This window comes from Anabrus simplex, chromosome 4, assembly GCF_040414725.1.
Source record: "Anabrus simplex isolate iqAnaSimp1 chromosome 4, ASM4041472v1, whole genome shotgun sequence".
In the NCBI taxonomy this organism is placed as follows: domain Eukaryota; kingdom Metazoa; phylum Arthropoda; class Insecta; order Orthoptera; family Tettigoniidae; genus Anabrus; species Anabrus simplex.
Window position 1 is genome coordinate 48,393,099 of NC_090268.1, and position 14,367 is coordinate 48,407,465.

Sequence of the window (14,367 nt, forward strand, 5' to 3'; positions counted from 1 at the left end):
AAGAAATGGAATACAGGTATTTGAAAGATATTATGTAACTGAACAGATATTTATATTGGTGTTTATTTGATTGACTGATACAGTATAAAAGAGCTGACCATGCTACCATTCTTCACAACCTACGTTTTAATTTCTCTCTTAAGGATGTAAGAAATGGACTAAGTGTACTAATAAGGAACACATGTTAAAACGAAAATTACTCACCTACAACACTTTGGAAATAAGATGATATGGACTGATAGGTACAAATCAAGGGTGTATACCGTACTTTATTTATAGGTGGTCTTAATGTATTCAAATTCAACTTATTATATAACAAACCTTCTTTCTTTTGACTACCTCTTTATAAAATGCAGACTGGCCCAAGCAAGGGGGCAAAGAAGTTCGCTAACCTTAGATATGCATATCAGAAAGATGTTTCTGAGGGGCATTATATAGAAGTGAAGCAAGGACAGTAACTAGTGCAGAAAAAAAGAAAGAAAAAATAAATAAATAAATAAATAAATAAATAAATAAATAAATAAAGAAAGAAAGAAAGAAAGAAAGAAAGAAAGAAAGAAAGAAAAGAAAAAACGAATGAAAGAAAGAAAGAAAGAAAGAAAGAAAGAAAGAAAGAAAGAAAGAAAGAAAGAAAGAGATGCCTTTGAAATATGGTGTAATAGAAACATAGAAACAAGGTGCCTGTGCAGACTGGAGTACATCATTATGGGTATCATTGCAAGTACCTAGGTGTTAATATAAGGAAAGATCTTCATTGGGGTAATCACATACATGGAATTGTAAATAAAGGATAAAGATCTCTGCACATGGTTATGAGGATATTTAGGGGTTGTAGTAAGGATGTAAACGAGAGGCCATATAAGTCTCTGGTAAGACCCCAACTAGAGTATGGTTCCAGTGTATGGGACCCTCACCAAGATTACTTGATTCAAGAACTGGAAAAAATCCAAAGAAAAACTGCTCGATTTTGTTCTGGGTGATTTCCGACAAAAGAGTAGCGTTACAAAAATCTTGCAAAGATTGGGCTGGGAAGACTTGGTAGAAAGGAGATAAGCTGCTCGACTAAGTGGTATGTGATATAGATGTTGATTCCCATAGGGAACCTAAAATATTTGTCCCCAATGAGTAAATTTATAATAACAATATAGTTGGTCCGTTATTGGACATACAAATTTTCCATCTAACTCATTCCTGGTTGCCAGTGTTTCTTCCCAGTGTGCTAAGTTGGGCTCATCAGTTGGTAAACAGCAGACCTACCAAGATGCATGACTAGTGCATACCGTAGGCTACTTGGAGCCACTGGCAGAGCCAATGCACTATGAGAGTGTCTCATCTTCAAAAATTGATGCCTGCCTGGCCTAGATCTAGGAAAGGCATTCAATAATGATTGGACCAAGGTATTTGAGATTCTGAAGGTAATTGGGATCAGATACTGAGAAAGAGAATTGTCTACAATCTCTGCAAAAATCAGACTGCAGTGATAAGAATGGAAGGCTATGAAACATAAGCAGCAATACAAAAAGGAGTGAGGCAAGGCTGCAGTTTATCCCCTCTCCTTGTCATTGTTTCTATAGAAGAGAAAATAAAGGTAATGAACGAGGAATTTGGAAAGGGAATGAAAACTCTGAGATTTGCCAATGATGTTATTTTATCTGAGTGTGCAGAAGATCTGGAGAAATTGCTGAATGGCATGGAGGGGATCTTGGAGGAATGCAAGATGAAAATAAATAAATCCAAAAACATCATCAATCTAAAACATCATGATCATCTCAAAGAAGACCAAGTCACTAAGGATTAACACCCATAAATTAGACCCATTTGTCTTTAATGGTGAATCTATCGAGGATATGGATAGCTTCATTTACTTGGGCAGTGTAGTTGCCAAAGAAGGGGGAGCTGCACAAGATGTTTTGCAGCACACTGAAAAAGCAAACAGTGCCTTTGTCCAGCTCTACCCAGTGTGGAAGAACAACAAAATATCTATCAGGGCCAAACTCCGCATCTTCCGAAGTAATGTCAAGTCTGTTCTATTATATGGGTCTGAGACTTGGAAAGTGACTGGAGTAATTACATCTAAGTTGCAGACCTTTGTAAACCACTGTTTGCAAAGGATTCTTAACATCTATTGGCTGTAAGTAATCTCCAACCATGAACTCTGGAGTAGGATGGGAGAGAATGAGATGGCCATACAGATAAAGCGGCGAAAATGGAAATGGATTGGGCATACAATATGGAAGGGGAATGAAGCAATTTAGAGCGAGGCACTGGATTGGAATCCACAGGGTAAAAGGAAGAGAGGGAGACCCAAGCAAACGTGGTGAAGATCTGTTCACATGGAAGCGATGGAAGAAGGCAAGACCTGGATTGAGGTAAAGAGGCTGGCCGTCAACATGGCCAGATGGAGATGCTCTGTTGAAGCCCTATGTTTCACGAGGAACAATGGGCAGTAAGTTAAAACAAAAGTAATGGAGTTCAGTCGAACAAAGTCAGGTGATGCAGGAAATATTAGATCAGGAAATGAAGTCTTAAAGGAAGTACACTAGAAGTCCACTATAGCGAGTACGGCACATAACAAGAATCCTGCTATAACGACAATTTTTGTCCGTCCCTTCTAAATTCCTATATTAAACTGTGTATTAGCCTTCAGTTACAGCAAAAGCCGTATCACTGACGCACATGTTATTACGAGCGATTATGCGCGCATGATTTTTTCCGTTACCGTTATTTATGCACCCAGTCATTATACTGCATGAGATTGATCATTTTCGGTATTATTTTCACACTATTCCCTCTAGCGAGATCTCTTGTCAACATTCAAAAGCAATGTCGGAGCCGATTAGTACGGTAATACCCGTCGACTGCTGTTCTGTAAAGAAAATGAAAGAGGAGAACATGTTTTTGTAATAAATGCATAAATAACCTGTCCGATAACATTTGTTAACTCGTTAAAGATAAAGGTTGAATAAATGATCACTTAATTTTAATGCTAAATACTGCAATTAAGTAAGAATTGGATACACCTCAAGATATGTCAGAGTGCGTCATTAATTACAGAGGTTAGTTTATATTTTCTCGCATCCGTTAAATTACAGAAAGGCTATTATCATGTAAATTTATAGTGAGAAGTTTATACTGGCGCTTGAAGTATGTTTTTTGTCATACGTATAGTACAGTTAAGTTAGGATAGGTGATGTTATTTCAATAAGAAAACTGAACTGTTTGCCATAAAATGCGATCGATCATCTTCGGTATGGTATAGTTTTCGCGCTATGTGCATTTGCGAGCACTCTCGTCAACATACGAAGGCGATGTTGCAGTTGATTAGTAATACCCGTCGACTGGCGTTCTCTGAAGAAAATTCAAAATGAAAGAGGATAATACGTTTTCGTTATAAATGAATAAATAACATGGCCGAAATCAGTTGTTAACTCATTAAAAATAAATAAAAATGATAAATAAAATAATAATTTTAATGTTACACCATATACTGAAATTAAGTAAGAATGGGAAAAACTTCAAGATATGGCAGGGCTCATCACTGATTTCAGAGGATAGTTTATATTTTCTCGCGTCTAGTTTAATTTTGGAAAGGTTATTCCCGTGTAAATTTTTAGCAAGGAGGTTATCATTTCTCTACATGCGTTTCAAATATGTTTTCATGATACATATATGGTTAGGTTAGGAGATGCCATTTGAAGAAGCAAACTGAAATGTTTGCCACAGAAGCCTTTGGAGTGATACCGTATTTCTCTGGAATCCAAGATGATGTTTTTTCTCAGAATCTCATATGAAAAATCAAGGGTCATTTTGCATTCGCGGCCTGACAGTAACGAACACCACTAGCAACTACCGCAGTAACCACGCTGTTTCTTTTCAACCCCGCGCGTACACACACAAAACTCGTTGACAGTATCGACCGCCTCTTTATCATACATCGCTGGCCGCGGCGACCGGTTGTACAGTGCCTATGTGTAACGTCTCTGGATCTCGGGAATTAGTAAAGAGAGAATGACATTCTATTATCCTCTACAAAAACGTTTCTCAAATCTGCAGAATGACATCAAAAACGTTTTATAGACAGCAAGAATATTTTCGTGATGGATCGTCGTATTGTAAAGATACGTGGAACAGGTATTGCCGGCAAATTTTAAGTTAATGGCTATTAAACAACCGGAAATGTATAATAATTGTACAGCCCCAAGAAAATACAGCATAGGCCTAACTAAAGCCAATATTCGGCACCACCGTGAAGACAAAGATAGCTTAAAAATGCGTACTATACAAAAAATGCATTCAGTGGCCCGCAACAAGGATGCTTTAAAGAAGTCGAAGATGAAATTTTGATGTATGTGCACAAAATTGCAAGGGTGGAATTGCCATACTGCGGTGCAATAAACTCGTTCGTTGACTTTCAAAGTCCGCGATTAGGCCTATACATCGCTAGCTGCTGAAGTTGGCCGAATCCGGCAAGCGAGACATGCGTGTAGTGGCAGCCAGTTATATCTGACACTGAGTGAAAGTAACAGTTTTTTAGTAAGCAAGAATATTTTCCTGATGGATCGTCGTATTGTAGAGACACATGGAATATGTATTGCCGGCAAATTTTCAGCAAGTTCTCTTCGATATTATGATGCCAAATTTTTAAGTTAATGGTTATTAAACCCGCTGAAATAAAGCATAATTGTACAGCCGCAAAACATATGGTATAACTAAAGCCAATGTTCGACATCTACAAATAGTCTAAAAAGGCGTACTGTATAAGAAAGACATTCATATGATTTTGCAAAGCACTTTTCAAGCCTGATTAAAAATTTTTGAAGGAAAAAGTGGTCTTGGATTAAGAGAAATATGGTAATATATATTTTTCAGAATGAAATTAAATATACACTTTCACGTAGTATCGGATTTCGAAAAATAACAAACAAGTAAGTCATAGTGTGGATATTATCCACAAAAACGCAAGTTTTGATCAAACTGATTGCCATTTCATACTGATTTTAATGTGTATGGGGGTTTTCCTAACTTTAAAATAAAATCGGATATAACGACAATCCACTATAGCAAGTAAATTTTTCGCCGTTATAAATTATCGCTATAACGGACTTCTACTGTAGATGAATATTGTTACCTGAGTAGTAAACTAACAATGCAGACATAAAGAGTACATAAAATGCAGACTAGCACAGGCAAGGAGGACTTTTCTAATAAAAAATACGTAGCCCAGAAAGAAAGAGAATAGAAGCTTTTGAAATGTGGTGTTACAGAAGAATGCCAAAGGCAAGATGGGTAGAGCGTATCACAAATAAAAAGGTAGTGAATAGAATTGATGAGAGGAGAATGATTTGGTGAAATGTGACCAGAAGCAGAGATAGAATGACAGGACACATCTTAAGACACCCAGGACTTGTTCAAATGGTTTCTTTAGGGAAGCATGGGTGGTAAGAATGGTAGGGGTAGACAAACAGATTAGAGTAGCTGTATTAATGTAGAAAAGAAAAGGTTAGCACAGGATAGAGTGGCATGGAGAGCTGCATCACACAAGCCTATGGACTGAGGATCTAAATAACAATATAGTAGATGGCATAATCCTATCATTCAAATTGTTATTAATCCGGAGTGTTCTTTCATTCTCTCTCTCTTTATAGCCTTTGAAGTTTATCTAAAATAAATGTAGGTAGTAGTAGAAAAGAACAAAGTGTCAAATCAAGTCATATACAGAGAGACAGGGACATGAAAAGAAATACACAATAGGACAAATCCAATGTCAGGCCAGTGTAGGATGAGGGAGCAAAAGAGAGAGGAGACAAGGACAAACAGGGAAACACAAATGGACAAGAACAGTCTCCACATATTAAAATAGATAGGTTCTCTCCTTATCATTCCCAGTTTTCTAACATCCATTTCTTTTTGGCCCCTGACGAGCTCGTTTCTTCATCCCATCACTCATCAGGAGCCATCTTGACAGATCTTCAGCTGGATAAACATGGAAAATGGAAGAGACAGTGAAGATAAATATAAGTAGAAGACAGGAAGATGGAATTGTATAAAGATGTGGATATTGTCCTTGTCCATTTGTGTTTTCATGTTGTTCTGCTCTATCCACTTTCTCCTTTTACTGCACTGACCTATCAGTATTTTCCTATTATGCATTTCCTTTACATGTTCCTATCTCTGTCAGTATGATTCAGTTTGACACTTGTTCAATCCTTTCCATTATCTATATTGACCCATTGTGATTCTTTTCCCTTCTGCATTCGTCCTCGGCCTCCTGTATGCATCTTTATCATATCATGTCTCTATCCTTTTCTTGTGTTGATTAATTTTATATTATCTTCTCACAACCAATCAAGGATCTAATGAGAATTTCAAACTGTCTAATTTTTGTGTGTCTGTATTCTTGACCATTCTCTTACCTAGCGAATTTCCCAAATTTTATCCTTTGTTCCTTTGTCACTTGAGTATTTTCTCAAACTAAAGATTTTTAGAAATATCATGCTGTCGATAAAGAAGAATGTCTTGGACAAGGGCTTCGTGCACTATTGAAATTTAAATTTGAAATTACGTACACTTAGTGCTGTCTAGATTGAAATTGCACTCACATTTATAGTTGCATTTCTCCATTTAAGCTATTGTTGTGTAACTGCAACTCTTGCAAGCCTGTCTCATCACAATATCTTACCTCTCCATAGAATACGGTACTTCTAAATGTACAATATCATAATATACTTCTTAATGCCATATAATCAAACTTACCTAAACTTAGTCCATCTGGGGGACTTTTCGAAGTTCTTGAAACTTTGATATCCCCAGAGGACCGAGAACCATTAGGTTTTGACCTCACTCGTGAATAGTAGTCTTTAGTTGATTTGGTCCCATAACCTGAAGTACTAGGACGCGGTTGACCTGAATAGCACTCCTGCTGACTGAAAGTCTGGAACTGCATCGAGTAGTCCATGGTCTGGTTGTTGTTACCTGTTCCAGGTAGGCTGAAGGTAGCATAGGGGCAGATCTCGTAGTCCTGGCCTGTCACAGTTCGTAAGAACTATACTTTTGATGATTTAATTGTTAGAAATATATCATTTATATTTACAGTCAATTGGAAAGTGATTTTATTTTAGAAACTATAGAAATTATTTCAGTAAAAAGTGCTGTTTCAGTGTAAAAATGTATATGAATGACTCTGAATTAGAAACATGATAATGAATGCAAAAGCTTTTTAAAATGCTCAATTTATTTATGAATTTCTCTGATATCAAATATGTCTATAACAGTAGCATGTGTGTGTTTTCTTTTAAAGGAAAAGATGGTAGTGTAAAATTCATATCAACATGTTGAATACTGTATATGCTTGTATAAAAATACTGTGTAAAACTTCCTTGAAAACAAACGTTATGTGTAACTTCTGATAAGAAATACACAACCTTATTGAGGAGGTGAGATAGATAATTAGAGTTGTACAATAATTCTTAGCTCCTGTATTTTTTTTTTGCTAGGGGCTTTACGTCGCACTGACACAGATAGGTCTTATGGCGACGATGGGATAGGAAAGGCCTAGGAGTTGGAAGGAAGCGGCCATGGCCTTAATTAAGGTACAGCCCCAGCATTTGCCTGGTGTGAAAATGGGAAACCACGGAAAACCATCTTCAGGGCTGCCGATAGTGGGATTCGAACCTACTATCTCCTGGATGCGAGCTCACAGCCGCGCGCCTCTATGCGCACGGCCAACCCGCCCGGTAGGCTCCTGTATGAACAGTCACCTAATGCTGGGTATTCAAGGTCTTATAATGAAGGCAATAACAATATCTACAATAATTACAGAAATGGTGAAAAAAAAAAGAAAACACACAATTTTCTGCAGGTTTAGATTATAAGATAACATGTACAAGAAACTTTTTTCCATCATCATTTCTTTCAACCTTTTGTAAAACTAAAGTTAGATATTTATAATTTGATTATAATCCTCTGTTTTTTAAGACATTTTAAGCAAATAAACTTATTACATAACTTACTTGCCTCAATGATTTCATAAATATATTGAGTGAAGTCAAAACTTACATGATCTGCTTTGAAATCAACAAGTGAGTTTGTAATAGCAATATTTAGTCTATTGAAAATGAAAGGGATTTTGTGAGTTTCTTATGTTTTAATTTCATAATAATTTCATAATCATTATTGTAGTTTTCTTGTATCAGGTTTGCTCTGTCAGAGCAAAAGAAGATCCCGATTAGCCTCCCTGCATAAATATGGGTTGGGTAATGGTGTGGAAGTTATATGTTGTAAATAAAACTCCATACCTGATGTGTCACTTCCTTTCTGTCCACTGAGAGAAGAATCTCCTTTCCTTGCTGGGGATGGGGAGTATAGCTGGCCAGACTGGCTACTTTGTTGGTCAGTATTACGCTGATTTTCTAATTCAGCCAAAGACTTGGCTCCATAACCTGAATCTCCCTGCTTGTAACCAGCGTAGTGCCTGTAATATAAACAAGTCTTTGGTAATGAAAAGGGCAAATGCTCAAACATTAATTGTGATGTGGAACAGGAAAAGAAACCTCTTGTCGCAAAATTTTTTACTTTTTCTTACAAGGAAATTCCGTACTGTAATTGATAACAACAGCATTTTGAAATTAATAAAGTAGTAGTAGTAGTAGTAGTAGTAGTAGTAGTAGTAGTAGTAGTAGTAGCAGTAGTAGTAGTAGTAGTAGTAGTAGTAGTAGTAGTAGTAGTAGTAGTAGTAGTAGTAGTAGTAGTAGTAGTAGTAGTAGTAGTAGTAGTAGTAGTAGTAGTAGTAGTAGTAGTAGTAGTAGTAGTAGTAGTAGTAGTAGTAGTAGTAGTAGTAGTAGTAGTAGTAGTAGTAGTAGTAGTAGTAGTAGTAGTAGTAGTAGTTTTTTTTTGTTATGGCAGGGGAAAATCTTTTAAAGACACCACTCTGTGTGGGAGTTGGATTTCCACCAACTAAAAACCCCTGCCCTCTTCACTCAAACCATTCTGGAACTGCTTGTCGGCATGACATCAGAATGGAGTGATGTATGTTATTAAGTTCTTCCTTTCTCTTCTTTCTCCTTCATCCCCATAATGCTTGTCGCCATTGCCTTTACTGTGTTCCAGGCAAACGGGCTCTCTAACATAATCTGAACCAGATTCCCTGGCGTGAGTTGTCGGCCAAGTTGTTGGCAGGCTTTTCTTCGTTCTTCTTCCCATCGAATACAGTAGAAAAAGGTGTGTTCTACTGTATCCCTTTCAGAACAGTACCAACAACCATCTCCCTGCGTCTTTCCCATCTTCATGGCGTATACGCCGAATCTTCCATGTCCTGTCAGGATCTGCGACAGATAGTAATCTACCTGCCGATGTCTACATTTAAGCCAGTCTCCTATGTTGGGTATTAGCTTTTTTGTCCATTGGCCAACATCGGTTGTGCCATCCCATCGGTCTTGCCACTCTAGTAAGAGTTGGTTCCTCGAGGCTTTCTTTTCCTCAGCAGACATAGTTGCACCCCTTTCATGCCAAAGTTTTCTCTCTGCAACGAGAAGGTCAATGGGAATACTGGCAGCTACAATTTGTAAAGCTGCTGTCGAAACAGTTCGATATGCACAGGTAACTCTGAGCAGCATTTTCCTCTGTACTCTTTCCATAGCTCTTCGGTGAATCTTCCTCCTGAGTGCATTGTGCCAGATAGGTGCAGCATAAAGTAAAATGGAATATACTGCAGAGCACATAATCTGTCTCTTAACTGTTCTTGGTCCCCCGATGTTAGGCATAAGTCTGGCTAATGCCGATGCCTTCTTCTCTGCCTTTTGGGTTACTGCCTTCACATGTGCACCAAATGTGCAATTCCTGTCAATAAGAACCCCAAGGTATCGTACAGACTTTCCTGGGATAATCACTGTATCATTTAATAAGAAACGGACATTTTTCCAATTCCTGGAACCTTTCAAAATTACAGCCTCAGTCTTATGTGGAGCCAATCTCAACTTATTATTTACCATCCAAAGGTTAACTCGTCTCAATGATTCATTTACTCGGAAGGTCAGTTCTTCTACATTCTCTGCTATTACCACTATTGCAAGGTCATCTGCATAACCAATAGATGTTGTCCCTTTTGTCAGCTGCAGGCGTAAGACACCATCATATAGAATGTTCCACAAGGTGGGTCCTAGGACAGATCCCTGTGGAACGCCAGCACTCATTTCAAGATCTTCTAAATCATGAAATCGTATTCTTCGTCCTTTGAAGTACTTAACGATTATTTGTTGTAGATACTGAGAAATGTTCATCCTACGAAGTTCTCTCAAAATAATGCTCCAAGAAGCAGTGTTAAAAGCATTTTTGACATCTAGCGTTATCAAGGCAGCCCATTTTTCACTGCTTTCTGCCTGTATTTGAATCACCCTCTCAATAGCTTGGGTTGTGGTTCTACCCTTTCTAAATCCAAACTGGTTCGAAGAAAGTCCTCCCTGTTGTTCAAGTTCTTTCTCCAGTCTAGTTTTAATCAATCCTTCGTAAAGTTTGCTCAAGGTGTTTAATAAGCACAGTGGCCTGTATGCTGATGGATCTAATGATAGTTTCCCTGCCTTCAATAACAGCACTAGCTTGGCTACTTTCCACTCATCGGGGAATTCACGCTTTTTTAATAAATCATTGAAGACTGATAAGATCCAACCAGGTGCCACCTCAACTGCATACTTGATGGCTTCTGGTGGGATTCCATCTACACCTGGTGCCTTACCAGTCTTCATATTGCATGCTACCTCTTGTAACTCAACCACAGTGAACGGTTCTGCAACACAAAAATCTGATTCCGTTTCAAGTCTGTCATTAGTACAAGGGAACAACTCCATTGCTATGGCTTTCCTTCTATCAGCTGGGAGCTGAACTGGTACCCTGTTGATTATTCGACCGGTCACTATCTTATATCCCGCTCCCCAGATATCACTGTCTAGATCTTCGCATAGCTTTTGCCAGAGATTTCTCTTAGAATCCTTTATTAGCTTCATTAGTTGCCTCTTTGATGCCTTATAGTCAGCTTCTAATGGTATTAAGTTGACCTGGCTGATTTTTTTCCTAGATCTTGTAAGAATTCGTCTCTTGCGATTGCAGTCTTTCCTTTGCATGTCTATTTCATTGTTCCACCAGTAAGGGACTCGTGTTTTATATTTTGTTGATCCCCTCAATCGGCTGGTCCTACAAGCATCTTTAAGAGCAGTAGTTACATCTTTTAGAGTATGTTGCACAGTAGTAGTAGTAGTAGTAGTAGTAGTAGTAGTAGTAGTAGTAGTAGTAGTAGTAGTAGTAGTAGTAGTAGTAGTAGTAGTAGTAGTAGTAGTAGTAGTAGTAGTAGTAGTAGTAGTAGTAGTAGTAGTAGTAGTAGTAGTAGTAGTAGTAGTAGTAGTAGTAGTAGTAGTAGTAGTAGTAGTAGTAGTAGTAGTAGTAGTAGTAGTAGTAGTAGTAGTAGTAGTAGTAGTAGTAGTAGTAGTAGTAGTAGTAGTAGTAGTAGTAGTAGTAGTAGTAGTAGTAGTAGTAGTAGTAGTAGTAGTAGTAGTAGTAGTAGTAGTAGTAGTAGTAGTAGTAGTAGTAGTAGTAGTAGTAGTAGTAGTAGTAGTAGTAGTAGTAGTAGTAGTAGTAGTAGTAGTAGTAGTAGTAGTAGTAGTAGTAGTAGTAGTAGTAGTAGTAGTAGTAGTAGTAGTAGTAGTAGTAGTAGTAGTAGTAGTAGTAGTAGTAGTAGTAGTAGTAGTAGTAGTAGTAGTAGTAGTAGTAGTAGTAGTAGTAGTAGTAGTAGTAGTAGTAGTAGTAGTAGTAGTAGTAGTAGTAGTAGTAGTAGTAGTAGTAGTAGTAGTAGTAGTAGTAGTAGTAGTAGTAGTAGTAGTAGTAGTAGTAGTAGTAGTAGTAGTAGTAGTAGTAGTAGTAGTAGTAGTAGTAGTAGTAGTAGTAGTAGTAGTAGTAGTAGTAGTAAAATCAAGAAACAGATTCATGGCTCTTAATGTTTGTACTTCATCCTCATGCACATTGAAATATCGTCACTGTAGGATTACTGAAGAGGGCTCTGCCATGTAAGTATACATATTCCTTGGTGTCTCAACTCTACTATAGCTAATGCTTCATTGTTTTGTAAACTCATTTTGGAAGTATAATGTTCTTTTGTAATCTCACAATCAGACATAAAATAAAGTTACATTGAAGTCTTTAAATTAAATGGTTGTGAAGTACGGTATTTGATAAATAAACCTGAGAACGCCGGGTAGGCTTTAGATTTAACAGTCACCATGTCCACTGTACTACCAAAGACATTGCTGTGCATTCAAGGTGAAAAAAAAGAGACTGTTGACAGTGATATGATAAGGAGGGTTGCATAGAGGTGAACAGAATTCCAGTATTGATCTCACAAATTAACAACAATGCAATAATACAAGGCAAACAAAATTGATAGATTGATGGTCTTATGCAGATTAACACATTAAAGTCAGAAAATTAAAAAAAAAATCACACTCACCTTCTGTGAACTATGATGCATACACAAATAAATGCTGCAATGGTGCAAATTATCCCAGAGATAATGGGAATTATAACACTGAGGTGAGTGTAGAATGAACCCTGTTGTTCTGACATGTCTGGAACCAGTTCTGGTAAAACTGTTTCTGAAACCATAAAAATAAAATAAAATAAAACCACTGACTGGAGGATATGAACCCACAAAGGATAAACACAATGTCATAGTATCTCTTCCCTTCTACTTTGTTAATCTGGCTTCCTCCTTATCCTACAATTCCCACATCAAGGCTGAAGATCTGCCAAGGTGGGAACTCAGCAATTGTTAATGCCTGCCCTGCTAAAATGAAGCTCATAAGCAGAAACCATCTCAACTGGGGCTAGAAGGGTGATGAGGAGAGAGCTCATATATGTGAAACTGGCAGAATATGAATATATGAGTTTTATCCTTGTTCTTTTTTTGTCTGTTGACAGTGGTATGATAAGGAGTGTTCCACGGAAGTGAATAGTATCCCAGTATTGATCTCGCAAAATAACATCATTGCAACAATACAAAGCCAATTAAATTTATAAATCAATAGTCTTATGCAGATTAACTCATTAAAGTCAGAAACCTAAAAATATAATAATGGTTTGATTGCTTCCTCTTCCTATACTGTTCATGTCCTACTACCTACCTTCTCACTCTGCTTTACGTCCCACTAACTACCTTCTCACTCTGCTTTACGTCCCACTAACTACTTTCTCACTCTGCTTTATGTCCCACTAACTACCTTCTTACTCTGCTTTACGTCCCACTAACTACTTTCTCACTCTGCTTTACGTCCCACTAACTACCTTCTCACTCTGCTTTATGTCCCACTCACTACTTTCTCACTCTGCTTTACATCCCACTAACTACTTTCTCACTCTGCTTTACGTCCCACTACCTACCTTCCCACACTGCTTTACGTCCCACTAACTACCTTCTCACTCTGCTTTATGTCCCACTTACTACCTTCCCACACTGCTTTACGTCCCACTAACTACCTTCTCACTCTGCTTTACATCCCACTAACTACTTTCTCACTCTGCTTTACGTCCCACTACCTACCTTCCCAGTCTGCTTTACATCCCACTAACTACCTTCCCAGTCTGCTTTACATCCCACTAACTACCTTCCCACACTGCTTTACGTCCCACTAACTACCTTCTCACACTGCTTTACGTCCCACTAACTACCATCCCACACTGCTTTATGTCCCACTAACTACCTTCCCACACTGCTTTATGTCCCACTAACTACCTTCCCACACTGCTTTACGTCCCACTAACTACCTTCTCATTCTGCTTTACGTCCCACTAACTACCTTCTCATTCTGCTTTATGTCCCACTAACTTACCTTTCCCACACTGTTTTATGTCCGACTAACTACCTTCCCACATGGCTTTACATCCCAATAACTACCTTCCCTCTCTGCTTTACGTCCCACTAACTACCTTTCCACACTGCTTTAGTCCCACTACCTTCCCACACAGCGTTACGTCTCACAAACCACCTTCCCATAATGACCTGTCTTTGTGTTTATCCTATTACATGCTCCTATTCATATTTCTCTACCATTCTGGCCCAAACATAATACAATGTTTTTAAGTTAAAATGAACTTGTAAAAATCATAAAGCCTAGCTTTTAAAAAGACTCATTTTTGTAAATGTGTAGTTGTATCATTCCCCAACTATATTGGCCTTTGGTGTGGAAGTCACCACCTGAATTGCAGCTGTGCACAAGGCTACAAATAAACCAATACCATATTTCTTGAGCTTTGACAATTTATGGCTTGAAATCAATTGTTGATTGGCTTGGACTCACTGAATCAGTACATTCAATTTCAGTCACTGTAACA

At 37.9% G+C, this 14,367-nt stretch overlaps 1 protein-coding gene across 1 annotated transcript in view; it reads right to left on the reverse strand.

Moving 5' to 3' along the window:
• Positions 1-14,367, reverse strand: part of LOC136872151 (cell adhesion molecule Dscam1) — a 476,843-nt gene that overhangs the window by 84,934 nt on the left and 377,542 nt on the right. The window contains exons 23-25 of the mRNA XM_067145993.2: positions 12,488-12,632; positions 8,295-8,470; positions 6,754-7,023 (exon numbers count right to left, since the gene is read on the reverse strand). Coding sequence (XP_067002094.2) covers positions 6,754-7,023; positions 8,295-8,470; positions 12,488-12,632 — 591 coding nt within the window. The remainder of the gene's footprint in view (positions 1-6,753; positions 7,024-8,294; positions 8,471-12,487; positions 12,633-14,367) is intronic.